The sequence below is a fragment of the Guyanagaster necrorhizus genome, assembly GCF_019112545.1.
Source record: "Guyanagaster necrorhizus MCA 3950 unplaced genomic scaffold BT62scaffold_11, whole genome shotgun sequence".
NCBI classification, from domain to species: domain Eukaryota; kingdom Fungi; phylum Basidiomycota; class Agaricomycetes; order Agaricales; family Physalacriaceae; genus Guyanagaster; species Guyanagaster necrorhizus.
Window position 1 is genome coordinate 1300030 of NW_025064890.1, and position 25924 is coordinate 1325953.

A 25924-nucleotide genomic window follows, 5' to 3' on the forward strand; every position below is an offset into this window, starting at 1 on the left:
AATCGTTTCTTGGGTGTATCATTTCTCAGGTAATAAAGACATTGGAGCGCTCGTCCGCTGACGTCTTACCATTTCGTTCTTGATCTGAGGAATCGTACTGCAGCACGGTAAACGGAGACCCTCGTCGTCACGAAACAAATACGTACCAGAATCGGCAGCCAGTCGTCGTCTTCAGTGTTGGAATCGTGCTCGGTATTGGGGCAGAAAGCGGGCGATGGTCTAGGTGATGGTCAATGTTCAAGGGTCACATTACCCTTTGTGTCGCTGACCACGATGACGTCCAAGGCCAACGTTCTCCTCCTTCGCGAATCTACGCCGTCCTCCGACAGTGGACAGGACCGGTATGAAGCCATCTTTACTGCAGCAAACTACACGCCTTTCTTGATTCCAGTACTCGAGACCGTGCTCACGAATATCAATGAACTCGCATCAGTAACGGCGCAGGGCAATTTCGATGGAGTTGTCATGACCAGCGCACGTTCATGCGAGGCCTGGTACCAGGCGAATGGTGCAGCCAAGAACGGTACATGTCGCATTCACTTGCCTCAAAATCCTGACTCAATTTCAGCGACAGAATGCCCGTTCTACGTTGTCGGGAAGGCTACAGCCTCGACACTGCGTTGTACTATTCCCAACGCCGATATCCGTGGAGAATGCTCAGGGACAGCAGAGCAACTCGCCAATTTCATTCTTGCAGAACGGCCTCGTCCAACGAAATTACTGTGTCTCACTGGCGACAAGAATCGTGACACGTTGTCTAGCATCCTTGGCGCCGCAGGAGTGTCTCTGTATTCTCTCAAGGTGTATGAGACCCAAGGCAGCTCGACATTCTCTCAATGTTTGAAGGAGATCGTACCGGAGAGACCGACGACGCCGTGGTGGATCGTGTTCTTTGCACCGTCTGCAGCGGAATTCGTTCTATCGTTTGTGAAGGAAGGATTTGACCTGGATTTAGTGAAGATTGCTGCGATTGGGCCAACCACTGGGACATTCTTGCGCGAGACGGTGAAGCTTCGTGTGGACGCTGTCCCTGCTAAACCGTCGCCAGAGGAGCTGGTGAGAGTGATTGTGAGCGTGGATGGGGCCCCTTGATGAACAGGATCATGATGTATTGCAGGCTTCGGTATGAAACCATGCGAAGCCACACGATAGGTGGGCATCCATTCATCAGAGAGGTGACAAGCTCATATATTGTATAGAAATCGTTCTTTATATTTTTGCTACTGTTGCTTGCGGGCGATGAGCATCCTTGGGACCTTCATGTGCAATCTTCTGGGCACATTTTCTTACTTCGCTACCGTCACATTCACATCATGTATGTACTGTTCGCCTGATTTTTCACCACACTCACCCATCTGTTCATGGAGGTCATGGTATGAGGAGAAACTGGTGGTCGAAATTTGTTTCACCGGTAGATTGTCCTTTTCTTAGACATGTTCGTGAGCCTTGTGTTGCTACGAGAAACAGATCGACTGGACAGTCTTGTATCACTTCGTCTCATACCTCATTACTGCACCGCACCGGTTGTCTGCTGGGCTAGGATTCATTGCCCTTCGAACTGCCCTTCAAAATGGTGTCCAGCAGTCTGATCATCGACGATACTTTTGTGGAACCAAAAATGGCTTCTTTCGACTCGAGGGGCCATATTCGAAGAACCGGAGGTCTTAGATGCTTGTTTCTCCCCAGGCCATGTCTAAGACGTGGAAAAACACCTGCTTTCCAACCTGGACCCTAATAATTACAACACTTTGAACAACCACCACCACCATTGAACCAAACAACAGTTTTCACACATTTTACCTTTTTCCACATGCCTTTTGCAACAGAATCATTTCCAGACTTTACCAACACCATCCTCGACCACGGTCGTTTTCGTCTCCTCAACTGCCTCGGTGCCGGCAACTTTGGAAAGGTCTATCGAGCCCTGGGCACAACATCGCCTAATAGCAAACCCGCCTTCTATGCTGTCAAATGCCTTCGCACCTTGGACGACCGCACTCGCGAGCACCGGTTCCAGATCCGTGAATTCGTCAACCATAGCCGCGTCTCTAAACATCCCAACATTGTTACATTCCATCAAGTCATCTTCCAGGACAACTTTCACTATGTCGTGCTGGATCTCTGTGAAGGCGGCGATCTCTTTGACAGGATTATCCGGAAATCCTTCTACCGGCGAGACGACAGGGTGCGAAATATCTTTCTCCAGCTCATCGACGCCATCACGTTCTGTCACGAACAGAGCGTGTACCATCGTGATATCAAGCCGGAAAATATTCTTTGTTCAACGCATTGTTCACGGATTTACCTCACCGACTTTGGTCTGTCGACGCAGAACGAGACCTCGACTTTCCATGCATGCGGAAGCAAGGAGTACATGAGTCCTGGTGCGTCTTTTTGTTCATATATGCGCTCATCCTTACTGACATTTACCAGAATGTATAGGGAAAGAGTTTGGTTATACGCCCAACAGACGATACTCTACTCGGAGAAATGATATCTGGTCTCTCGGTGTCGTACTCACAATGATGGTCACTGGGTGCCTTCCTTGGAAGATGGCGGTGACGACATATTCTTCCTTCAGGTTATATGTTCAGGATGGAGATCACCTAAGACGCTTCTTGCCAGGTATATCTGCAGGCGCCTGCACCATCCTCAAGAAGATCTTCTGTTCGGAGCGTCGTCGTATTTGCTTGGCTGATCTTCAACGTGAAATTACCGAACTCGAGACATTCTTCTCTGATGAACTTCCCTCCGATTCCTTGTCTCGTAATTCTCCTGTTCTCCAATGCTCCATCTTATCGCTAAGCTCCAACCCTTCGAGCGAGATTGGTGCGTTGCGTATCGACGACTCCCCTGCGCCCGATCTTGGGGCAATCCATCTTGTCGGTGTCCACGGGTCTGTCAGCGCTCCAGTCGTCGTGTACTCTCAATTCGCAGGCGATGAGCGTTGCATAATGTCCGCATCGCCATCATTGCGGGCTACCTGTCCTGTGATGTCCCCCAGCTCATTTGCTTTGTCGGTGCACAGTGGTAGACCTATAGCGCCAGAGACTCACCCAGTTCATGTCGATGTCAGTGAGGTGCCAGACATGAAAGAACGCGGAGGTATTTGCGAGGTGGACGTAGCTTTAGTGGTCAAGGATGACGAAAAAGAGATTCAGCCCGCTGATTTGGCTGACGGCACTGGTACGCGGAAGAAATGGGGGATCTTACGGCGGTTTGTTCAGAAACTGGTTGCCTCTTGGAATAGGTTGTCGATTTTTTTTTGCTCTTATATGCAACATTCACTGAGCACTGATGGCAAGGCTTGACACTATCGACGAAGATGCTCTGGAGTGCATCTCCTGGCCTGTTGATCCTCCGAGACGTGTGAAATCTGTGCTCTCCGTATTTGAGAGAATTGGAGTTCAACCTACTTGTGCCAATGGCTGTAGCTACCTTTACGACAAGGACTCCGTAACCTTCATCGCCTTGAAAAACTCCGTTTAAATCTGGCAAAGATCCCATCACCATTAAACTTGCATTTGCGTACATTCCGCGAGGATATTATTACTGAACGGAACACGCGTATTCAAGAGCTAGGATCGTGTGTATCCTCACTCCATCGTATTTCGTATCAGCGTATAGTTTGGGTCTGGGCGATATGGGATGTGGTTCGGAGTGTTAATGACGGTGTTGAACTTGTATTCCTAGGACCTTTAGATAATAGTCTGTTGTAAATTTACTTTTTATCGTGGGCGTTGAATGAGGCCGGCTTGTCGCGCCCACACTCCTGGAAAGTGGCTATTTCAGGTCCATCAGAAACTCGCCAAAATGGGCGGAGATGCCTTGAGCACTAGAGGGTGTGGATACCAGATAATAGATGAGATTCCGCCGGAAGAGAAAACAACGGTCAGAACATCAAACGCAATCGCTTCGCGTTTTATCTACCCAGAGTTAAGGGAGATAGAATTTACGGTTGTATGAACCTGTAAACTTATTTGAGATCTTAGATTCCGAATCTCCAAGCTTTTCAAGATGGCCCCCTCCCTATCCAAGCCATACTTGAAATTAGATGGATTATGACTATGCCAGCTGCCGCTAGTCGATAGTGGATTTATCGAAGGTCGCGAGGCGGGCCAGGAGAATGCTCCTTTCCTCTCCTTGGTCCATGATTCTACTTCGAAGGCATCGGCGTCGGTGGATCAGTGGCGAGAGCTGCCAGTTTCATGGTACGGTGCTCCGTCAATCCGAACAAGAATAGCCATTGACTCATATCTGGTGAGTCTTCAGGGACTTCCAGTTCTTCACTATGGCATGCAGCAAGTGTCAAGCACAGTAGAACCATGGATAGTGGGCGTACACGACAACCTCACCATATCTTGAATTCTCCGCCGCAGAAATTGAAACCTCAAATAGAAGCAGCTGAAAATCTTCAATGTATGCGGCTGTATCGTCGTCCTCAGCGAATGCAGATGTTGGAGAGCTCGTCCGCTGACGTTTAGCATCTCGTTCTTCGTCTAAGGAATTAGGCGACTGCCACATGGTGAGCAGACTTGCCATCATGGATACCAGAATAGCCAGCCAGTAGAAGGCAGTCCTGATCTTCAGAGGCGGAATCGTAACCGTGCTGAGTATGGGGCAATATACAGCGAGAGCAGACGGTAGACGTCACGATGATTCCTGGTCAAGGTCACAATGTTACCGTTTTCGCCACTGACCATGATGACGTCCAAGGCCAACGTTCTCCTCCTTCGCGAACCTATGCCGTCCTCCGACAGTGGACAGGACCGGTATGAAGCCATCTTTACTGCAGCAAACTACACGCCTTTCTCGATTCCAGTACTCGAGACCGTGCTCACGAATATCAATGAACTCGCATCAGTAACGGCGCAGGGCAATTTCGATGGAGTTGTCATGACCAGCGCACGTTCATGCGAGGCCTGGTACAAGGCGAATGGTGCAGCCAAGAACGGTACGTGTCGCATTCACTTGCCTCAAAATCCTGACTTAATTTCAGCGACAGAATGTCCGTTCTATGTTGTCGGGAAGGCTACAGCCTCGACACTGCGTTGTACTATTCACAACGTCGATATCCGTGGAGAATTCTCAGGGACAGCAGAGCAACTCGCCAATGAAAACATACAGACGATATGGTTGTAGGATGCGTCATTGAGAGAACACGCCTTTTCAAAGATAATGCATAGAATCTCCACGGGGAGTCGACGAATGACCAGAAGAGATTTGTGGAAGAGAGGACATTGGCTGATGCGGTGCTTAGTCGCAACTAGAGTGCACAACGCGCGCTTGAGCCGCGAGATCTCGAAATCAGACCTTTTTCGGTCTGCACATTAGGCAACACATGCCTGCTCTTGGCCTTCTCGGCCTTGACCTCGGCTGACTAGTTCTTTCTCTTATTTTCTCTCCTCTTGTGCATACTGGAATACTATAGAAAATTGTAGAATATTAATGACTTGAACTATCTATAGTATATAAAACCGTACTTTCCATGGTAAAGAAGATAATTCAATCAATTTACTGCTTTCAACCCTTCACACTGCGTGAACCATCAGCTACGCCAAGCGCTTTCCGACACCAACCCGAAGGCTACGCTTAGCGCTTACTTTCACCTCCAGCCCGTAATAGCTTCACGCTTACTGATCTCATTACCTCTCAAACCAGACCTCTCAGGTCTCCTCATGAACCCTCGCTGGAATCCATTACATTCAGGAACGAAATACATCCATTCTAATCCGTTCTACATCCCTTCGATCATCCCTCTTCCCTCGTGCTCGCATATCTGGCGAATTTCGGCATATCTCTAACACAGCTCCGGAAGATATATATCTCCCCGGAGCGATGGAAATAGAATGGATCGGTTGTGTCGCAGGAGGTCTTTAAGTTGAATGCTGTCACCTATGTACTAACTCCCACGACACCTCCCCTTTGTTTATACACGCCTTTGGACCGTCGTTGATATTATGCCTATGATCATTTTTTTATGCTTTTTACAAAGGACTCGAACATTATATTTTTTATTTAGAGGCGACTCTTTTAGCATCTGATGCACTTCTTATAGACTGGAACCAGCATGACGAGGCTATGTAGTTCCTATTGAGGGGATGAGCGACGGAATAACGACCGGGTAACTATTAAGTGACAGGTTGGCGGGTATCAAGCCTACTCTTCCTATAGTCCGGCTACATTAAACTTGTTACCTCTGAGGTTTATCACATCATCGAATCGTCAATGGGACATCCGGATTCCTATCCGCCCCTACCACGAATATCAATGATATCTTCAATATCAAACTCCGAATACGAGACGGGGTGGGCGTCATGCAGGTGGGGAAGAACAGATTGTTCTTTGGGCCCATCTAGCCCTTGAGACACTGGTCGGGTGCTAATGTACCGGCCGAGATGTGCTTGCGGGCAGGACATCGATAGAGCGCGCATTTACGAAACAATTCCAATTCGTGAGGGATCTGACGCATTGGGGCATTTGACGTGTGGCAGGAATATGTGAAGACGCTGGTCGTTCGTGCACTAGCATGCCTCGGTGAAGATGTAGTATCGATTTGCACTGTACACCATTCTTGCAAGTTAACATTGTCACGATTATCCCGAACGACGCTACTCTATTAACTGGATGGATGAATTTTTCGGTTGTGATTCATCATACAGCATCACAGACAACAAAAGTAAGGGTGCGGCACCATATGTATAGATCAATAATTCCTATTCAGCACAGACTGGTATCATGATATACATTTCATTAATTTCAAATCACTGCTGAACGTCGTGTTTTGAGTTAGCGTTGTGACGTTGATTACCCTTGGGAGAGCCTTGGTGCCATGAAACCGGAACATGGCGAGAAACAGCTCCTTGAGTTACAATCAACAAGTGTGCTCGAGGCCGTGTTCCTTTCTGCGAGTAACGTATGTATCTTCTATTGAATATTCAGTAGTATCTCCCGGGCGCTCTGTGCAACCGCAAGGCCGTGCAAAGCTGAGTATTGCTAGGTTCCTTGTTAGATACGGCAGGCACATCTGATAATATCAAATCAGTTTATTTCCCCAGCTCTGCATGCGAACGTGACCGTTCTCTATGTCCCAGTGCTCTCTTGGCTTTATATCCATGTCCAACTATTAGTACTATTCATGATTTTAAGCCCCCAAATACCGTGACGTTTAGTTGATACAGCAAAGGAGTTGGACGGTCATTGCATCTATTTTTAGAATCCTGTTGTCATGGTCCGACGCACAACTCTTCTACCGGCGGATTGTGGTTGGAACCGATGGTACCCTCATTTTCAGCTTTCCTGAGCTCGCAGAAATCCATAGAGCTCTCTGACAGACTTCCAGGGACTTTGCAGGCATTCAAGTCACTTTTAGGACATGCATACTCAGAGCATTTTTTTCTCGTTTTATGTTCTCATCTCGTGCCGTAAGACACTTGTCTTTTAGTTCGAAATAGGTTTCGTTCCTGAACTATCACGATTATAAATGATTTCCTGTGCGGCTGACGTTCCCCCCACGTCTCACATAAAAGAACTCGGATACTCGTGTGGGGGTGTTCAATACCTTCACATTCCTCCGTCATCTTACCATAATGACTGTCATCGACTACGCAGCAGCATACGGCTACAGCTCTCTAGTTGCGGCAATCATCTTTGCCGTCGCTTACGTTCCCCTTTGCGCATTCTTTATCGTGCAATGCTTCCGAGCACTCACTTATGTATACATCGTATTGACTGTGTTCTGCACAAGTACGCTAATCCTGTTATTCCGCGCCCTTCTGAAAATCTGATGAGAATTTTGGAACAGTTCGTGTTGGGGCATTCGTCATACGCGCTATTATGATAGGCTCGGATACCTCTGGCGATAGCCTCGACCTCCTGGTTACAGATCAAATACTGTTTTCCATTGGATTTTTCGGCCTGCTTAACGCTGCTTATACTCTCGTCTTGGATCGGTGAGAAAGCCACTAGACCTACATGGCATCATCTGACGTGTTTCATGCCCTAGGGACCTCTTGAGGAAGACTCTTCCCTCGGAAAACCCAATATCGCGCATTTTCCGCAACCGCAGACTCTTCCACATCATCATGATCGTCGCCGTTGCACTCGGAGTCTATGGAATTACCTCAAGTATGCACAACCCTACCAGCAGCGTCGCCTCTACGTGTCGGAAAGCCAGCGTCCTCATCTTCCTGGGCCTCACCATCGTGCAAGCATTTCTTACAATTGCATCAATAAACAAGGAGATACAAGATGGTTGATTTCTTTCCTTATCAATTGCCCAGAGCGACTCTGATTGAATGACTCGTCCAGGGTATCGACCGATGCAAGCAAGCAGCCTGGGGGATAGATATGGCTCATTCATCCTTTGCGCCATCTCTCTTCTCCTTCTCGTCCGCGAGGCGTTCATGGTCGCTACCATAACTAACTCTCAAAAGGAGGCCGATGAGCATTTCTGGTACCCACTTGTTGCACTGCCAGAGATACTTGCCATCATGCTGTACTGTACACCGGGTCTTGTTCCTCCCCGGTCAAAGTTGCCTCAATGAATGATTTATCAGCCCGTTTGTAGTTTTGTATATTTATTTATTCGTGTAGAAAAAGTTGGCACATACATCGCTGTCTCTCAACAGCCCTGTCTTCATATCTATATGCGTCCTTTAAACTCAGAGTTTTCATCATGATTTTCGAGACCAATCGAAGAGGAAGCCAGAGGCACACATTCCGGTTCATACTCGCCATCCATGTAAATATCAGTATCGTACCAGAACGCGACCAACTCTCTGTCCTCAGGAAATCTGGGCGAACGACTCTCCGCAAAAAACAATCTCCCATATTCATAGTCGTGGCCACAGGGAATATGCAAGTTGCATCCGACCGGTGTCTCTTCCGCATAGAGCGTGTAGGACGGATGGTCCGAGCTGACCTTCACACCACGTCCAAGAGCCCCATCGAGAACATTGGGTCTATTAGGTCAGACATGAAGCTGACGAAGAAAAGACACGTAGCACGAGACACACCCACCTAGCCGTGAACTTCACCACCGATGGTCCGTGCGCCGCATCGAAGAGGAAAATCTTCCTATGGCGATAATACCCCGGCCTTTCCCAGCGCTCATAGTCCGGGTGCCCTTCCTTCATCTGATACTTGTGCACCCTGTCTCTACGTCTGTGTCGTTCGAGAGCCGCCGCCCATCCCGAGTCTGGATCGATGTCGCCCCATGTACGGGTGGTGTAGCCCCAGTCGTACATGTGGTTACCCCAATCGTACCGGTTGACGTAAGAAATAGAAGGGTCTTTTGAAACGAAATCGACCTCCACCCCTTTCTCGACGAGGGCTTGCGGACTCTCGTCTTCGTGATAAACGATCCAGCCGGTACGCTCCCTACCGAATTCTTCGCTTTTCCCAAAGACTTGGGCAACCTGAAGAACGTCGCGTATGGGTGGCATGTCATCATGTGGGTTGATATCACTAACCTTCCATACCCCAGACTTTGCTGCGACGCGGTACTTCCAACCCATTTGTACAATTGTTCCCTCACCATCTGAGTCTAATCTGACTTGCTTGGCTGGATTGTCATGCTCGGTAGACTTCATACCCATGACAATACATGGTAGATCGCCCCAAAGCATTTCGCCTGAGGTGTCATTTGTTAGATGAGAGCAAACTATTCAGCTCAACCTCCCTACCCGAAACGATATTGAACGATGCATCGATTGGCTTAACGTCAGTGGGACCCGCTGCCTCTCGCCAAGCCGGATCAAAGACGTATCTCTTCTCCCGCTCCTCTTCCCAAGTTGTATGAGGTTTGTTAAAAGTGAGTCCGTCGGAGTATCTTTCCCAGTCTAACGTCTTGAGCCAGCCGAGCGCGATAAAAATCTTGCACTCGCGCTTGTGCGAGCTTGCCCAATGGTGGTCCCGACAACTCTGCAGCCCGTTAGTCCAACACAACTCGACAACATCCCTGAGGGTAGAGAGCCCACCTGGCTGCAATAGGAGATATTTTTGCAACGGTGGCATTGTATAAAGCTGATGGTGTTTTGCTCCTCTTTTTGGCCACAGGCCTGACAGCGGACGTAGTCGTCAGATGGCGTATCCTCCTCGATCACGTTATTGACTCGGAAGAGGGTTTTCATATCGCATGGAATGATCTATGCCACAGCGTCAGTTCTCATCCGGCTCAAGGATTGAAATCAGACAAACCTTCATATGCTTCGGGTTCTTCACAAGCACTCCGTTCTCTCCCTGAGGGAGTAGATCCTTTTCGGCGTAAAGAATCGCCGCAACGCGTCCCACCTTGATTGAATCCTTGTCGAACCGTTTCCCATCGAAATCGAGGGAAACATTGAGGTTGCTATTCTGTTGTTGGTCAGAGACCACCAGAAGACTACGGTCATGATGGATGGAGACAATCTCTCCTAGGAAGCACCAGTGTCGGTTTCGAACATACTGGACAGGGATTTCGTCAGGTTCTTCGTCGTCGAATTCGTCAGACTCGGAGTCGGAGCCGCCTATGAATTTAGGTCGTGTAAATCGTCGGTCATAGAAATTTTCCTCCCATTCTTCCTCTCCGCTCCAGGGAAGAGACGGATAGGGGATAAAGACTTTCACGTTACGTAGATCGCATGGGGGAATTTGGTTCCCGGAGTCATCAGTAGTATTGAGGCCATAAGACATTTGACTGCGCACGACGAGAGGTGGGTGAACTGGAATATTGTTCAAAGGGTAGACCCTCGTACCTTTTATACGTATTCAAGTCAGTGGCAACACTGCCAAGACAACAACTTGCCTTTGTGAGTGTTGCTGTATTTGTCTGCAATCGTCCAAGCACCTTTGTCATATGTAAGTAAACGGAAAATGTACAAAGAAAATGTGACAAAGGCGTATCCTTCATCACGGATCAGTCAACGGTCCGCAAATGGCCGATGCGTCCCTTCCAGAGGATAAAGATCAATGTCATACCAAAAGACAACGAGATATCTGTCTTGAAGAAAGTGAGGAGAATACTCGCCTGTTCAGCGAGTATAATCATCGCATCAGTCACACCGTCAATTCGGAACAAGGAATTACCGCCTGAAATTATCTACGAGAAAGCAAACGTTGTCAGCCAAAGGGTACTAGGACTGAATTCCGGTCAAACGCACGTTGCTGTGTTCTCTATTCCACACAAGGACACCAACCTATCCGTCAGGAAAGACGTTTTTTTTTTGCTGCATACAATACCACCGCAACGCGTCGAATTGGTACAGAATCGCTGTCAGAACTGCCGTTGCCAGATGTTGTAGCCGCTGACGGACGACCAGAACGAGTCGAACAGGCTGAAGAGAGACAATTTTCTCATGGACGCATTGGTGCAGTGCATTACTGCTGCGAGGAGGAAAATGTACTGAATTGATACAGTGGTCGTAGGTGGCAACAATTTCAGACTGTAGATCGCGTTTCGGGCCGCTGACCGAACATTATGCACGTGATCGAAATATACTGTTTTCTTGGAACACCCGGCCCGACCACCCTACGGTGCAAATACGATGCTGACCAAGCTCAGAGGACGTCGCGTCTGTACTACTACCCATCAATTTTCTCGCACTTCCCATCTGTCCCTTTGAGTCCTTGAAGCTTGATTGCTGAGGGGGAGAATCTCTGGAATCTCACTCGTGAGGAGTGTATAGAAGCTACTTTCTCAACTGGCCTTGTCAGCAACGGCGACAACGATGACGAGCATTCTGTCCTTGCTGTCGCTGCCAACATCTGCGACTGCCTTCACCGACGTCGAGAGCAATATTTCAGATGATGGGTCGGCTTCTCCTCTTCGCAAGGTCCCTCGATTGGACTCAGACTCTGACATTTCCTCTGCCGCCAGGTCTAAATCCGCAGGAAGAAGCGGCGGTGTAGTAAACATCAGCATCATTGGTGACCACAGTGAGGTTTTCGTTCTCATTTTCAGGCAGGGATCTGAGATGGGCGCAGTAAAGACATCAAACATGGAGCAATATTACCAGTCTATTGCGAAACGGACGCCGAGGTTCCTGTTTACCCGTGAATCGATTGCTTCCTTGCCTTCGACATACGAGCAGGTATTCAATAGCTGTCGTTATGTTGTCTCTGTTGCCAAGGACGGTGCTACTTTGTACACTGTTCTCAAGCTAGAGATACAGCAATGCGTGGAGAAATTGGCCCGCGAGCTTACCTCGTCGAAGGAAGAGGGAGTCCAATGGTTACCGAAATTTGTGGAGATATGCGAGTGGTATGAGACCCAGGTGGTGCGTATGAATGACTGTCGTGTCTGCGACGTGGTTGCTGATGATTCTATAGGCGACATTGCAGTCCTTATTTTCGTTTCTGGACCAGATATACGTTGCTAAACAGAAAGGACTACAGGACATTGGGTACGTACTCTTGTAAATGCCTTCTTCTGCACCTCACTTGCTCTCAGATCTCATGCATATTCCTCTTTCAATTCTCACGTCTTTGGCAACATCGGAATCGCAGAGCGGCTCAGATCAGGCATCGCACTGTGGGCTGAACATGAACGAAAGACCAAGTACGTTTCAACTACGGCCGAAATTATTCACTCACAGATTACACAGCTCTCAACATGCATTGCGAGAATGCATTCCGAAGCTCATGACTCACATCGCGACATTCGGACAATATTCGGCTTTTGAACAGTTCTACATCGATATGACCCGTGAGCAATACTGCCGGGAAGTCCAGGACCTCATCGGGACATTTGGAGGGCATCCGGACGCCGAAAAATTCTACATCAACATAACTGGCGGACAATACAGCAAACAGGTTCAGGATCTCATTGATAGAGGTATCAAACCGACAGAATACTTTGAGCATGTTCGCAAGAGAATACAGGAGGAGAATGCTCGCTCTGCGGATGTCCTACCCCCTCAAAGCTGGAATGCGGTCCGTATCTCCACTGAAAAGGCTCTGTTAGATGGAAATGTCGATTGGCTTGCACTAGGAAGTACGTGTCGAGGCCATCTTTTCTTCCACCAACTGACTTTTTCTCTAGCATTGAGATCCTACATGGAAGCGAGAGACTTCAAGTCCTTGTCGGACCTGTACAAGTTATACGTGAGAGTAGGGGGAGAGAAGGTTCTTTGCGCCGTCTTCCGTGGATATACACAAACATCTATCAGCGACATCGTGACAGACAAGGCTCGAGATGATGAGATGGTCCATCGCCTCCTAGAGCTTCGCGAACTCGCCAACATAGCCATATCCACGTCCTTCTGTGACGAAGATTACATGGGAGCCGCATCTACGAGTGCGCCACCTCCGACCAAGGGGAACCAGGAATTCGTGTATGCGCTCAGTGATGCGTTTACCCATGGATTCAAAGCGCGCAGAAACAAGCCTGCAGAGATGATTGCTACGTATCTCGACAAGTTGATGAGACGTGGACAAGGTGCAAGCAGCGAGGATTCCCACACAGCGGCGTTGGATGCCGCTCTGGCGCTGTATAGGTTCACGGAGGACAAGGATGTCTTCAGGACATTCTACCATCGACAACTAGCCAAAAGGCTGTTATTGGGCCGAAGTGCCTCGGACGACGTGGAGAAGCGGATGCTAAAGAAGCTGCAGGATGGCAAGTGATGCATTATTGCAGTTGGACTTTCCTCACCTGTTGCACGTAGATTACGATCCCGAATTTGGTCAAGCAGAGAAGATGTTCAAGGATCTCGCACTCTCCGGAGACTTGGTTCAGGAGTTCCGCCGGAAGCACGGTCAGGATGAACTCTACGTCAACGTCCTTGAACGAGGGGGTTGGCCGTTTTCGTTACAGCGCACGCGGATCGACCTACCAGCGGAGGTAGGTCTTTCTTCGATGTCTGGAGCGTGCACTGATCTTCCTGGAATAGATGCAGGAGCAGCTGAACATGTTTACAAAGTTCTATGATCAGAAACACCAGGGCCGGAAACTGGTGTGGGATCATGCTCTCAGCACGGTGATACTGAAGACTCATTTCGAGGCTGGCTCGAAAGACCTTTCTCTTAGCTTGTACCAAACTATCATCGTGTTACTCTTCACGGACGTGGACGAGGTCTCGTTTACTGACATCAAAGCGCAGACGCGTATGGGTATGCTTTAAGGATTTTGATATTCGTCCGTTGACTGAATTGCATCGCCTAGATGACGCGGAACTGCGACTTACCCTGCAGAGCCTGGCGTGCGGTAAGAAGAAAGTCTTGCTGAAAGTTCCCCCGGGCAAAGACATCATGGACTGGGACAAGTTCCGGTTCAACGTTGGTTTTACTGACCCCCGGCAGAAGATCCATATCAATTCTATCCAGGCGAAGGTTTCGGTGCGTCGCAGTCAGTCCCGGTCGTGGTGCTACGTTTCTGACGGTGTGTAATACAGGAACAAGAGTCGCAATACACACAAACTGCTATTGAGAGCGACAGGAAGAGCACGTTGGACGCGGCAATTGTGCGGATCATGAAAGGGCGCAAGGAGTTGGCGTATGAGAAGCTCAAGGTAGCGGTGATCGAGGCAGTGAAAGGACACTTCATGCCTCCCGTTGATCTTATCAAGAAGAGGGTGGATTGGTGTGTGGAGAACGAGTACCTGGAGAGGGACGAGAAGGACAAGAGTTTGTTCAGATATGTTGCCTGAGGGTAGTCCGATTCTGGCATACTACGTTCCGTTCTACGTACCATTACGCGAAATTCTCATCAGCGTTTCAGACCCATTGGAAATCTCCCTCTTTCTCTCAACGCCGTTATTTATTTATTTTTCCGTATTTCGATACGATGTTATAGACTCACTGCTGTCAAAAATCGCTGCGCGTACTACAGTGCCTTACCTGCCTGAGCCGGTGTTAAACGTCAACTGCGTCTTTCTGTGTGACTTTTTACAGATCCCGCGTTCCGCTTTGAACTTGATTGTCGTGATCGATCTCTTAACGGCAATCATACTATATCCGAACGTGTTCGAGGTCAAAAGTCTTTGGTAAGTTCGAAGGACAAGACGTGCCGTGCCTTTGGTGGCGTATCCCCCCCCCCACGGAGATCGCACAGACAAAACCCGAAATCTTACTAGATATATTACGATTACCACCACGTTGAGATTGATGATGTCTCCGAATTCAGCTGCAGGTCCGGTTCTACCTATCATTCTATTAGTGTTACAAGCAACGCTGTTCCTCCCGACCTACGAGGAAAGGAGCCTTTTTCGTTCAAAATATTTCCGTTGGAATAAGCGACGTCTAGCCAGCTGTCTTCCATGACCGGCGAAAAAAAAAAACCTTTGACACAAACACGAGCCCGATACTCGTGTGCTGCTGAGCTGACCGCAATGTATCAACCCCGATACAACAGAACCTTCTAGGTACCACGAGGAGCTCATCGGGGGAAGAGAGGAAGAGCGAAGGGCGGTCGGTCTTTCAATTTGTCAAAAACAGCGGACCATCTCGAAAGCAATAACAATTAATACTACGATGACGAGGGTACAGAATCTGAATGCAAACAGACAAAGGGTAAAGTGATGAAGAAAGCGATATAAACTACGTTGAAACACCTACTCCAAAATACGCCTCCATAGAAGATACGATAATAATACAGACTAAAAACAATGACGAGAGGAGTGAGAAAATAAGCAGGAAATGCATATCAACGCCAGCCTAGAACGCCCATCATGGCCCAGGAACATAGGCTCCTTAATGTGACAACAATCGCTCGAGTTAGAGCATGATGGCGCGGATCTGTTTAAGCGGCGGTTAACACGTAGTTGTCCAGACACACGACATAGACGTACATTACTTGACACGATAGAACTATTGATCGCGCAGCGAACATCCGAGGTATTGATATTTAGATATAAAGCAGAGAGGGACAATTCCGGTATTGGATATTGCATAGTGATGATGTATAGATAAAGGGAAGCAAAAGCAAATAAAAGTTAGATCAGTGCCGCCGTCTCAAGATTTGTGCGCAGGACGATGCTAAAGGAGAAAAGGGGGAGGGGAGCGCAAGAAAAAGATTTGAGCGCAAGTTCGGGAATCGGGAAGAGAGGATACGGGACCAAAAGGGGGGGGAAAACAAAATGGAAGGGACTCACTCTAAATGAAATGGGTCAGTGCTAATCGGTTTCAGCAGATTGAGGGAAACGTACCTTCTACAGCAGCCATAACGACACGAAGCATTGCAGTATCGGTGGCGGTCGTCATACTGCGAACACGTTAATATAGAGCGGAGACAGCTTGAATGACGTACTGTATGTATATCTCACGCTCTTTTAGTCGACCAGCCTTTGTGGCCAGTTTTGTAAACCGACGCTTGAAGTAATCGCGACCTGCTCGGACGTCGCCAGTCTCACCATCATAATCCTGCGTTTTGGAGATTGATAAGATCCCGACATCAAGAGTCAGAGATGTAAAACAACGTACCGGGAAAAAATTTTTGATGTCGGAATGTGGTATTTTCCTCTCGAACAAGTCATTCTTGTTCAAAAACAGAATCTAATCATTATCGTTGTCAGCCTCAGCATTAGGACAGCAGAAGAGCGCCACTCACGATCGAAGTTTGCTTGAACCACTGCGAGTGACATATTGAGTCCCATATGGTCATTGCATCTTGCATTTGATTCTATCATCCCCAAATAATTAGCTACAATACATCAACAATCAGAAGGTAACATACCGCATCTTTGTCCTCCACCAGACATTGGTCGTATCCGCTCAAGCTGACCAGAAACAGAATACTCGTCACATCCTGAAAGCAATGTATCCATTTCCGCCGCTCCGATTTCTGACCTCCAACATCAACCATGAGCATCTCATGTTCTCGAAGCGTAAATGTCGTCTCCGTGATGCCAATCGTCCGGGCTCGGCATTGAATGATGTCCTGTTCCGTAGGCTGATATTGCGGGTCGAATAACCGGTCTAATGATCCAAAGAAGTAAAGAAGACTTGATACGCGGGTCCTTCAGCGAACGACAGGAAATAGTGGGACAGTAAGACTTACTTTTCGGGTAATGCAGCCTCATTGCCTCTCTGCCACGCCTTCTGTACTTCGGGATCACTCCATAGTGATTTCAGGGGTTCGTAATATTCCATCGGGAAGGCCTCCCCGTCCCTGAGATCACGAGCATCCTCGATAACCTCGAGGTACTTCTGGTTCTCTTCTGACACCTTCAGGTCCATGTCCTCCATAGCATCGAGAACATATTTGAGCCCGCCAGTGAGATTATCGAATGTGAGCTGCCGATACGACTCGATTTCCTGAGGCGAGAACGGTACTCGGTGGATAAACCGCATTTGCTGTTTCAAGCACCGTCACGACAATGCTCTCAACAGACACACACAGTGAACCTCACCTTGAGCACTGTCGACTTTCCCGAATCACCGGAGCCAAGGAGTAGGACCTAAGTAGTCATGAAGACGAATACTTGGGAGGACAAGGATAGGGCACACCTTGACCTGCGACGCCATCTTGGCCTTGGCCTGACTCTCTGTCAGCGTTGCAACTGGTTCTCAAACGAAACGTGACTTACCTCCTTCAGCTCCTTCTCTGCTTGCCTATGCAAGGCTTTATCTGCCTCCGTCACCTCCAATCCTCCAGAAGATATACAAGCACCCATCGGTAACACTGATAGGATATGCGAGGCACACAGCAAGAAGGGAGTGGTTCTTGTGACCGGAGACGACTTCTCAACTCGGTACCAAATCCACAAAAATAGAGAGCGGCAAGCGATCCCGAGGTCTGGGTAACGAACTCAGCTGGTCGGGGAGGGTGATGCCGAGGAACGCTGGTCGTCGTCGTCGTCGTCCCCAACGCACACGGCACCAAAAGGCGCACCGATAGACGAGACGAGGTGGTGGTTAGGGGAAGAGACGTCGCGTTTCGGAGTTGGAAAATAAAGTAATCTCGAGTGGCCCCCCTTCTGGTGCGGCTTTATGTAAGCGGCACCTCAGGGAGGAACCTTTCAGGCTAACAGCGGTCCCTCTTTCTTACGACTTCCAATAATTTATCGTCCAGAATGCAGACTGACATATTTGGTCACAATTCAAAATTCAGGGTATGTAATTATTGCCTGGGTCAATTGAAAATCTGACAAGAGGATACCGGCGGACACGTTTATCATGGCAGGGACAGCCGACAGTGGTCACGGTGATGAATGGTTCCAAATACGAAAATAGGCCGAAATACCTTTCTCCCGAAGACAAGTCTGGGAGACAGACAGACATAGTGCATTCCGTCAGTAAGTATTGACACGGGCGACCCTCCAAAGGGTAGACTGCCAGTGGTCTGAGATACCAATATCTAGTCAGGAGAAGTTGAAGGTCAAATGGCAGTTGAGATAGTAACGAAAGATACATCTGGACCTGAACCCTCGTGTTACTTAGTCCGTGATTGAATCCTCTTCTTGTTGTCGATGGTAGTAAGCGGCATTTGTAGCATGGAATCGGCTCGAGCTCGAACCACCGAGAACGATATACGCCGCCATCGTGTCGTTGTATCACCAACAGCTAGCAATCAAGATAATCTCTGGATGGTTCCTAGTCACATAAGCTTGAAGCTCCGAGTCGTTATCAAAGGGGAACCTTAATTACACAGCTGATCACACGAAATTTCTGATTACCTAGGAGACAACTAGGAGCGCAGGGCGGAACAGAAGGTCACATGGAACGCACCCCGTTATCATGTATCCAGTCGTCTGGAGTCGATATTATGGATGTTCCCAAGGCAAAACACGAGAACCAGCCGCTTTTGTGACCAACGGAAAAAAAAATCGATGAACACCTGCGCCGCGTTCACAGCCAAAGGAAAAATACAAAAAACACCGAATCACTACACGGTGGTCGGAGAGATGGTGATTGTACTTTGTAGGTCCACGGGCCGTCGACAACTGCATTCCATCCATCGGAACTTGTAAATCCTTCACCTGATGAGCGAACAGAAACCGTATCTACTCACGAACATCGGTCTTCAGCGATGAATTACGAGACCTGACGGTGATCAATCCGGGTACTACTACAAATGACCAGACATATCAGTACCAGACGGATCCATGTCGGAAAAAAAAGGACACATTAAACATGCGCAATGTTATTGCTAGTAGTAAGCGAAAGATATATGCGACTCCGTCCATACCATTGTCCAATATTCGTACCAGGGCCAAAGAATCGCCTCAAACGCGCCCTGACGAGGGCGCGGCGGTGGCCCAAGCCTCATCATAGCACAAATGTGACAGCTCGAAGACAGAAATGGGAACTTTATCCTCACATCAGCCGGAAAAAAAGAAACCGACCATTATGATCAGGAAATGGGTTCTTACTCGCCGGAATGGTTCACCCCAAAACCGGTGACCACTGACGCTGACCTAGCAACGGGGTATACTCTCTACATCCCCGAAGCCTGAGCCTGCGCAGTGCGTGGAAACCGTGACAAGGTGGGTACCCATCCCGAATGGACTCGTCGCCATTCCGAGGCACAATGACGAAATTATCCTATGCTTTCGGGACCGAGAAGTCTTCCTTGCACTAAACTTGAAGGCACTTTGGTACCCCGTCAGCTAGCTATATGAGAGATGTACGACGTGGAACTGACTCCTGAAACCGGGTCATCTTAAATAATGACATATCCCTCCATGCGTTAGAAGATGCTCTTCGTCACATCGCCCTTTGATGTTTAAAAGACGAGACCGTTTGCATTATCCTTGTCTGGAGTTTTCATAAGACTGCCTAGCAGTAGACCCCCCCCAAAATATGACCCAGAAGCGCTCCGAAGCCGCAGATTTTGATTCTCCAGTTTTCAGAATTCACCGACAGGATAACTAAATCTTCATCAGCTACTTTCTCATTGGAGAAGTCTTATCATGGGACTAGCCCAAGAAATGGTTCTCCACGATAAAGGCATACTATCCTCAAGTACGACATCGTGCCTGTGGCGACGGACTTCGGACGATAAACACAACCGAGGGGAAATACCCATCCAGCCAAAGTGCGGAGCTAAAGCGGCAATGCAGCAGCACGAGAATAAAAGAATACCTCGTGCCGCCAGAAACACACCGTACTACTCGGACAACATCTGCCCTTCGAGTCCGTACTTGCTGGAGCGACGACGTGGTAAGAAGACAAGCCACGATCGGATGACACGGATGATATCGATTTAGCGCTTCGTCAGGGAAAAAAAAAAGATCATCAATCACAAGCATATATCAAAGTCGTGTAAATAGGAGTGAGTATATCATGCGTATAATGCCATCGTAAAAAAAAACTTGCAAAATGAATCCCATGATTACTGTCCACAAAGTCAGAAAAGGGTGGGCGGTGACTGGTGGGGAAGAATTAATCTAGTCGGTATAATAATTATGAAGAGAGCTTAGCATCAGCAGAGCCGACTATATGATACTGCGAAGGTTCCCGGAGCTCCTCATTGAGTGCTTTCCTACCTTCTGCCGTTAGTAGCGGTACTCCAGAGTCGATATCCTTATCAAAGTACCGAGGCACATACCTAAACGCAAGGCCTTGAATAAGCGCAAAACAAAATTGTTAAAAAAGAGACGCACCCGATACCCTTCTTCCGCCTCTCGGCAGCCTCCTCTCTCTGCCTCTGCTCTATAGCCACCTTCTCCTTCGTCGCGTCCGAATACTCCTTATTCTCTAACCTTCTCGTCACGTTATGCCACAGTCGCCTACTCTCATGCGGCAGCTGTCTTTCCAGCGGCCTCACCTGCTTCGGGATAACCTCCAACTCGCCGATATCAATCAGCGTTGAGTACTCCCCCTCCGAAACCGTCGCCAAATCTGCTCTCGACGTCGCATTCGATCGAGGGAGGGACATATGAACTGGGGAGGGAGAGGAACTTGCAGAAGAGGTCGTAGTGGGATACGAGCCAGAGCCGACCCGCCGCCAGCGGATATGCCCCCTCCAAGAGCCGTCAAACACAGCTACAACAAGAGACTGTGGAACGTCCTTGGCCATCTTCCAGCCGTCTACCTTGTCGCCCTCGTTGACGAGATGTATGATCCCCTCTAACCGGAACCGCGCCTTGCCCAACCACGACTCTTCCTTATACTCGATTATCGCTCGGAACTTGGGCCCGTGCTTGCCTCCCGTGCAGGTGATAATCGTCGTATCCGCCACCGTGACATAAAAGCTCCCCCGCAACAGCCCATTCACGCTCGCAACAGGGTGCGTAACCTGGTACTGCTCGCCCTCCCCATGTCCCCCCCTAATCTTCACGAACATCCCCTTGTTGTAGCTCCCTGGAACAACCTTAACCGTCATCGCCGCGGAGACCTTGGCCGATATCTGGTCGACGCCCAGAAGCTCCAGCGAACGGTCTGGACAGGATGCATAATACGCTGACACGGGAGGGTGGTGAGAGACTTGTTCTGTAACGTACGCTATCCGGAGTTTATCTTGCCCGCCAAGACTGAGGCTCGACATGTGGGCGTTGAGTGATGTTGATGGGCTCTTGCTGGTACTGCTCTTGGAACTCCGGCGGCTCTTGATGCTGGACGTCTCGAGCGAGCCCGTCGTCGGGGGTTCCGTCAGGACGATGGGCGGCCGGTCCGGGTGTCCTGAGCTAACTATGGGGAAGACATCCCAGTGGGCCCGGAAGTGTTCCCCCAGTACGGAGTTGTATGGCTTGAATACCCTACCAGACTAGAAAAAGACAGACTGTCAAGGAAACAGCTGATACGGAAAAGCGCCTTTGATACGCACGACGTATTTAAGATCCTTCGTAAATGTGAAGCGCAAGACGGCCAGCATTCGCTCAAAGGGATCTTCAGAGTCGTTGATACTGCTCCTGGTCAGTGTCGTCGGCAGTATCAAAGAAAATGATGACACTCACGCGGCGAAGAAGTCAGGTCGGTCGAGGTACTGCGACCATTCAAGGTTAGGGATAGGCTCTAGAAGTGATGCTGGTAATGAAAGGCGCCTACCAACCCAATTGTTATTCTCCTACAATTTTCTATAAAAACCTTGAGAAACTCACATAGTGGCAATATCCTTGACCCCAAAGCACTTCTTGACTAGTTGGACAATCATCTTGAGCTTGCCCCCCTCACCAGCGTCACCTGTATCTGGCACCGAGACTGCGGGATCGTCCTCCTCATCGAGTAGCGGCATAGCTGGACGTTTGTTGGATATCGTGGACATGGTGACGAACGAGGAGGAAGCAAGAAGGAAGGAACGGACGGACGAACGTGGTAAAGGGGAGAGATCGAATTAGGAAATCGACTTCCCTTTCTTCTTCCCTTTGTACGGCGACTATCCTTATTTTCTATTGTGCGGTGTCGTCATATGATCCTCTAGCAAGTACTGCCTCGGTATTGCTGTAAGAAAGCACTGCCGAAACCCCAGCAATTGAGTATGAAGTCATAACTAACCTCTCCGGTGGCAGTGGGCTGCGGAGGCGCATTGCAATTAGTTTTCATAAAGGTAAACAACGTTGGCATTACAATGTGTATTGGTGGGCCCTACTACGTAATTACAACTGTACAAACCAACGAAGGCTTGTTTCTTAGAGATGGCACAGATTCATTCTTCCCTCGACCTCAGTCCTTCCAAAGTTGGATTTGTTAAAGTACTCACCTTGTGTACAAAAAGCAAAGTCTCAAGCTGGCTACTAGCTGCTGGCGTCTATCGCGCTTTGGTCCCATCCTATGACATCATCGATATCCTTCTTTTCTCTAATCTCCATCCAATGACTAGGCTGTTATCAATGATGGTATTATTATAATCCCCCCCTTCTCATGGTACTGAGCATACCATTTCTTGTTAATTGTGGACACTACATATCCAGCGGCTATTAAAATATACAATGGCCATTGCCTATGATTCTCCTTTAAAGTATGTAAAGGTCCCGTCATATTTTTATAAACTCAAACTCCTTCTGATCCCGCTATACCAACAGAATATTCTTTCGGCAAAACTACATGCAGTGGCAGATCGCAGTACCAGGGACCTGCAGGGAATCTACGCTTCTCCCCAACATTGGTTATTACAAGCCGACCCATCGCATACTGCATCCCCTTCCCTTGAACCTCATTATAATTATCGCATACAACGAAAGCATTAACGAATTGAACAGATATTAAATAACGCCCCAAAAAAGACTGAATCGTTCAACGAGAAGGAGAAGCCTACGACGTCTGAATTTTTTCGAGAATCACCAACGAAGCCACAATCCAGCTCTGGATCCTAATCCCGCGTTCGGCAATATAAATCGGGTAGGCTTCCTCCTGCATGCACAACAACAAGGGTGAGCCAACCTAACCCACAACGAGACGAAAAAAAAACCATGGAACCCACATTCATATTCCCATCCCTCCTCGTAAGCCTCGACGTCGTAGCCACCGGATGCTGCGAATCCTTCACATACAGCGTCTTGTACGTCGTCTCCGGGAACGCAGGATCGTTCCCAACAGAAATCACCTTCCACTTGTATTCCAGCCCGTCTGGACCTACGAATATCCGACTGGTCGACCTGCAGGTCCGAAGTCAGTGTCTCTCTCCCGAGACGGTCGTGGCGGGCCAACCACGTACATGCGATTGCTTTTTTTCAGAAGATCTTTCACCGCTCCGGATTTGTTACCCATAGTCATCGTACTAGAGGAATCACCATGCTGGATAGACTAGACAGACGCACGAATGGAACTCACCTGTTCTTATCAATCGACCTCCCAGACCCAGACCACAAAACTCTCGCAATCTCTGTACCTCCCTCGCCGTACCCACCGGTAAGGATCCTCAACAGATTCCCCTCCTCAGTCGTCGAATACGCGACAGACCTATCATTCGAGTTCTCGTCCTTATTAATAAACTGGATCTGTATTTTTTTTTTGATATCAGTCACCATGCACCTCCCCCAACTGACTCGTCACTCACCGTGCGCCCCGTGCCTCCATTACCAATCAACAGCGTATGTCTCCTCCAGAGCCGCTTCACATAGTGGTCCGGGATAATCGTAGAAGAAGTCGAAGAAAGGTCGTACTCTGACCCGTCCCCGTACTCCCTCGAGCGGATGAGCATCGTACTGTCTGGCGTGAACGGCATGATGGGAGGGAACAAGAACAAGATTAGTAGTGCGGGGGATAGGAGATCTGGGTTGTGATTGCAAAATGGATACAGCCCGGACCGGAGCCTAGGCCGAGAATCGCGCTCAGCTTTTTGGATTTCCAGAGGGTGAGGATTTCCCCCGGCAAAATGGAACGATGTATCCACCTCTAAATTGGTTTTCCCTGGTACTAGCTCTGATCAGACTGGTCGATCTCGGATGTTAGATTGATCACAAACGCGCACCTTTCGGAATCCTGTAAGTTTAGCGCACAGAAAAGCAAGGAGGTCACTGAATCGATGTTATGAGTCTCGACGACCATCGTGCTAAATGAAAATGCGAGAGACTTTATCTTTATGCCAAGAGGAGGTGCACAACGCCGCCTTCCCCGTCGTTTCCCGATTACCTTTTGGACGATGAAATCGATAACAGGCGGAAGTTTCGCTCGCAGGCGGCCGGTTACCATGCAAGCCGAATTCAGGGTTCGTCGGGAGAAGGAAAATACTACCTCTCACTTCGTTTGTTTAAAACTGAGAGTGGTTTCCTGTAGGTAAACAATCACTCATGCCATTAAAAGATATTATACCTACTGTCTACCTGGGAGTAATTCTCCACACCTTACAAACACCATCATCGCCCGCAGTAGCTAGCATATCCTCGAAACCAGCTCTGGGGCACCAGACAATGGCATTCAGGTCGTATACGTCGTGCGCATATTCCAGTTTTGCAATCATCCTATGTTCCAAGAGCCCATCGTCCGATTTTTCCTAAAAGACAAATTGTTTAAGCCTCGAACTCGTCCAGCCTTGGAATTTGACTCACAACGAGCTCCCAGACGCGAATGATGCCGTCGCTACCGGCACTAGCAAGCCTTCCCGCTCCCACTCCCACTCCCTTCCCCTTCCCCCACGATACGGAATACACCGGCCGTTCGTGCCCTTCCAGGACCAGCACCTGTTTAAACTCAACTTTCCCCGTCCGCTTCCACACCCTCACCGTTTTGTCATCCGACCCCGAGGCGAGGTACTGGCCTTCTGGGGACCACGCCAACGCCCAGACTGTCGACTTATGGCCCGTAAGCGTCGTGCAGCAGAACCAATCGTCTTCTGGGTCATCCACGTAGAGCTTGATCGTGTCGTCGTATGATCCAGAGGCGAGAATCTGCACGAGTGAATGGTCAACCGACATGGGTCCGGTTAGGGATGCAGAACGACCTCTTCGGTGGGATGCCAAGCTACGCACTTGACGTCTTGAGAGTGTTCCATGATGACGCCCAGACATTCAAAGTCGGCGTCTGGCTGGACTAGAGGGTAAATATGAGTAGGGTGAAGGAGGTGGCATGATAAGTCGGGCACATTTGGGCAGACAACGACGCACCTTCCCAGACCCAAACAGACTTGTCCCGACTACAGCTCGCTAACAGCGTCCCTGTAGAGGAATACCCGACACTTTTACATTCCGTCTCGTGTCCCTCTAACAGGCTCACGCACTCCCACTCGTCCCCGTCCTCCCGCTCCCATATCCCGACATTTGAATCAAACGACGCCGTCGCGAGTGTATTGCCTGACGGAGCCCAGGCGATGGCGCGCACGGTCTTTGTGTGCCCCGTTGGTATTGATGTGAGGAATGTGAACTTGTCAGCGTATCCATACAGCCGAACGGTTTTGTCGCTGGAACATGATGCAAGGATGGGTTTGGTAGGATTCCAAGCAACATGCCAGGCGCGATCTTCGTGACCTGTCCCCATCAAATCAGCAATGTCTATGCTAGAAAAAAAGAGATGAAAGACCTGGAAGTTCGGCTATCAGAACAATATCGTTGGGCAAATCTGCACTCATCTTGGGTGTTGCAGGGAAAGGTTGCGTTCGGCTTTTCGGATCGTAATGAAAGACGTGACGTCG

General features: G+C 48.9%; 11 protein-coding genes across 11 annotated transcripts; 5 read left to right on the plus strand and 6 right to left on the minus strand.

Annotated features, from left to right (window-relative positions):
* Positions 1-95: 95 nt before the first annotated feature.
* BT62DRAFT_99480 (tetrapyrrole biosynthesis, uroporphyrinogen III synthase) lies at positions 96-1260 on the plus strand. Its single transcript, XM_043190483.1, has 3 exons — positions 96-523; positions 575-1152; positions 1200-1260. Exons 1-2 carry the CDS (start codon positions 274-276, stop codon positions 1090-1092), a joined length of 768 nt encoding a protein of 255 aa, XP_043040543.1. The 5' UTR covers positions 96-273; the 3' UTR covers positions 1093-1152; positions 1200-1260.
* Positions 1261-1810: 550 nt separating this feature from the next.
* BT62DRAFT_894073 (kinase-like protein) lies at positions 1811-2558 on the plus strand (the record flags this gene model as incomplete). Its single annotated transcript, XM_043183165.1, has 2 exons — positions 1811-2384; positions 2434-2558. Coding segments are annotated over 2 exons (699 nt in total), but the record flags the coding sequence as incomplete, so codon positions are not given.
* A 1598-nt stretch (positions 2559-4156) lies between these two features.
* BT62DRAFT_1005443 (uncharacterized protein) lies at positions 4157-4542 on the minus strand (the record flags this gene model as incomplete). Its single annotated transcript, XM_043177151.1, has 2 exons — positions 4157-4289; positions 4343-4542. The coding sequence occupies 2 exons, from the start codon at positions 4540-4542 to the stop codon at positions 4157-4159; spliced, it is 333 nt and encodes a 110-aa protein (XP_043040545.1).
* Positions 4543-4670: 128 nt separating this feature from the next.
* BT62DRAFT_931617 (uncharacterized protein) lies at positions 4671-5528 on the plus strand. Its single transcript, XM_043186166.1, has 2 exons — positions 4671-4954; positions 5006-5528. The coding sequence occupies exons 1-2, from the start codon at positions 4705-4707 to the stop codon at positions 5140-5142; spliced, it is 387 nt and encodes a 128-aa protein (XP_043040546.1). The 5' UTR covers positions 4671-4704; the 3' UTR covers positions 5143-5528.
* Positions 5529-7231: 1703 nt separating this feature from the next.
* BT62DRAFT_948923 (uncharacterized protein) lies at positions 7232-8669 on the plus strand. Its single transcript, XM_043188089.1, has 4 exons — positions 7232-7746; positions 7805-7952; positions 8006-8253; positions 8311-8669. Exons 1-4 carry the CDS (start codon positions 7590-7592, stop codon positions 8544-8546), a joined length of 789 nt encoding a protein of 262 aa, XP_043040547.1. The 5' UTR covers positions 7232-7589; the 3' UTR covers positions 8547-8669.
* Positions 8670-8756: 87 nt separating this feature from the next.
* Positions 8757-9924, minus strand: BT62DRAFT_99560 (uncharacterized protein). Its single transcript, XM_043190533.1, has one exon. The coding sequence runs from the start codon at positions 9627-9629 to the stop codon at positions 8967-8969; it is 663 nt and encodes a 220-aa protein (XP_043040548.1). The 5' UTR covers positions 9630-9924; the 3' UTR covers positions 8757-8966.
* Positions 9925-11576: 1652 nt separating this feature from the next.
* On the plus strand, positions 11577-14811 carry BT62DRAFT_931620 (Cullin-4B). Its single transcript, XM_043186167.1, has 10 exons — positions 11577-11916; positions 11965-12257; positions 12310-12383; positions 12431-12538; positions 12585-12973; positions 13022-13597; positions 13647-13822; positions 13872-14091; positions 14144-14316; positions 14373-14811. The coding sequence occupies exons 1-10, from the start codon at positions 11709-11711 to the stop codon at positions 14625-14627; spliced, it is 2472 nt and encodes an 823-aa protein (XP_043040549.1). The 5' UTR covers positions 11577-11708; the 3' UTR covers positions 14628-14811.
* Positions 14812-15937: 1126 nt separating this feature from the next.
* On the minus strand, positions 15938-17921 carry BT62DRAFT_99736 (heterotrimeric G protein alpha subunit 4). Its single transcript, XM_043190647.1, has 10 exons — positions 17505-17921; positions 17425-17454; positions 17328-17375; positions 16976-17271; positions 16652-16919; positions 16526-16597; positions 16399-16470; positions 16226-16338; positions 16125-16180; positions 15938-16071 (listed from the first exon to the last, which is right to left on the minus strand). The coding sequence occupies exons 1-10, from the start codon at positions 17589-17591 to the stop codon at positions 16067-16069; spliced, it is 1047 nt and encodes a 348-aa protein (XP_043040550.1). The 5' UTR covers positions 17592-17921; the 3' UTR covers positions 15938-16066.
* A 2193-nt stretch (positions 17922-20114) lies between these two features.
* BT62DRAFT_948930 (uncharacterized protein) lies at positions 20115-22334 on the minus strand. Its single transcript, XM_043188090.1, has 5 exons — positions 21960-22334; positions 21816-21902; positions 21686-21764; positions 20523-21625; positions 20115-20467 (listed from the first exon to the last, which is right to left on the minus strand). The coding sequence occupies exons 1-5, from the start codon at positions 22121-22123 to the stop codon at positions 20323-20325; spliced, it is 1578 nt and encodes a 525-aa protein (XP_043040551.1). The 5' UTR covers positions 22124-22334; the 3' UTR covers positions 20115-20322.
* Positions 22335-22801: 467 nt separating this feature from the next.
* On the minus strand, positions 22802-24486 carry BT62DRAFT_931623 (uncharacterized protein). The gene is made up of 7 exons (XM_043186168.1): positions 24371-24486; positions 24269-24314; positions 23855-24207; positions 23629-23795; positions 23513-23575; positions 23279-23453; positions 22802-23208 (listed from the first exon to the last, which is right to left on the minus strand). The coding sequence occupies exons 3-7, from the start codon at positions 24020-24022 to the stop codon at positions 23110-23112; spliced, it is 672 nt and encodes a 223-aa protein (XP_043040552.1). The 5' UTR covers positions 24023-24207; positions 24269-24314; positions 24371-24486; the 3' UTR covers positions 22802-23109.
* Positions 24487-24616: 130 nt separating this feature from the next.
* BT62DRAFT_980541 (WD40 repeat-like protein) lies at positions 24617-25861 on the minus strand (the record flags this gene model as incomplete). Its single annotated transcript, XM_043189521.1, has 5 exons — positions 24617-24790; positions 24846-25184; positions 25238-25326; positions 25401-25760; positions 25813-25861. The coding sequence occupies 5 exons, from the start codon at positions 25859-25861 to the stop codon at positions 24617-24619; spliced, it is 1011 nt and encodes a 336-aa protein (XP_043040553.1).
* Positions 25862-25924: the final 63 nt, after the last annotated feature.

Coding starts and splice junctions, on each gene's coding strand:
- BT62DRAFT_99480 (XM_043190483.1), top strand. CDS start 274: ATGACGTCCAAGGCCAACGTTCTCCTCCTTCGCGAATCTACGCCGTCC. Junction 524..574: donor GAATGGTGCAGCCAAGAACG/GTACATGTCGCA, acceptor TTTCAGCGACAG/AATGCCCGTTCTACGTTGTC.
- BT62DRAFT_931617 (XM_043186166.1), top strand. CDS start 4,705: ATGACGTCCAAGGCCAACGTTCTCCTCCTTCGCGAACCTATGCCGTCC. Junction 4,955..5,005: donor GAATGGTGCAGCCAAGAACG/GTACGTGTCGCA, acceptor TTTCAGCGACAG/AATGTCCGTTCTATGTTGTC.
- BT62DRAFT_948923 (XM_043188089.1), top strand. CDS start 7,590: ATGACTGTCATCGACTACGCAGCAGCATACGGCTACAGCTCTCTAGTT. Junction 7,747..7,804: donor ATTGACTGTGTTCTGCACAA/GTACGCTAATCC, acceptor ATTTTGGAACAG/TTCGTGTTGGGGCATTCGTC. Junction 7,953..8,005: donor TATACTCTCGTCTTGGATCG/GTGAGAAAGCCA, acceptor TTCATGCCCTAG/GGACCTCTTGAGGAAGACTC.
- BT62DRAFT_99560 (XM_043190533.1), bottom strand. CDS start 9,629: ATGCTTTGGGGCGATCTACCATGTATTGTCATGGGTATGAAGTCTACC.
- BT62DRAFT_931620 (XM_043186167.1), top strand. CDS start 11,709: ATGACGAGCATTCTGTCCTTGCTGTCGCTGCCAACATCTGCGACTGCC. Junction 12,258..12,309: donor AGTGGTATGAGACCCAGGTG/GTGCGTATGAAT, acceptor ATGATTCTATAG/GCGACATTGCAGTCCTTATT. Junction 14,092..14,143: donor CAAAGCGCAGACGCGTATGG/GTATGCTTTAAG, acceptor TGCATCGCCTAG/ATGACGCGGAACTGCGACTT.
- BT62DRAFT_99736 (XM_043190647.1), bottom strand. CDS start 17,591: ATGGGTGCTTGTATATCTTCTGGAGGATTGGAGGTGACGGAGGCAGAT. Junction 16,339..16,398: donor ACATCAAAAATTTTTTCCCG/GTACGTTGTTTT, acceptor TCCAAAACGCAG/GATTATGATGGTGAGACTGG. Junction 16,181..16,225: donor GAGCGTGAGATATACATACA/GTACGTCATTCA, acceptor ACGTGTTCGCAG/TATGACGACCGCCACCGATA.
- BT62DRAFT_948930 (XM_043188090.1), bottom strand. CDS start 22,123: ATGTCCACGATATCCAACAAACGTCCAGCTATGCCGCTACTCGATGAG. Junction 21,903..21,959: donor GTCAAGGATATTGCCACTAT/GTGAGTTTCTCA, acceptor TTGGGTTGGTAG/GCGCCTTTCATTACCAGCAT. Junction 20,468..20,522: donor AGGCGGAAGAAGGGTATCGG/GTGCGTCTCTTT, acceptor CCTTGCGTTTAG/GTATGTGCCTCGGTACTTTG.
- BT62DRAFT_931623 (XM_043186168.1), bottom strand. CDS start 24,022: ATGCCGTTCACGCCAGACAGTACGATGCTCATCCGCTCGAGGGAGTAC. Junction 23,796..23,854: donor ATGGAGGCACGGGGCGCACG/GTGAGTGACGAG, acceptor AAAAAAATACAG/ATCCAGTTTATTAATAAGGA. Junction 23,209..23,278: donor GGAGGGATGGGAATATGAAT/GTGGGTTCCATG, acceptor TTGTGCATGCAG/GAGGAAGCCTACCCGATTTA.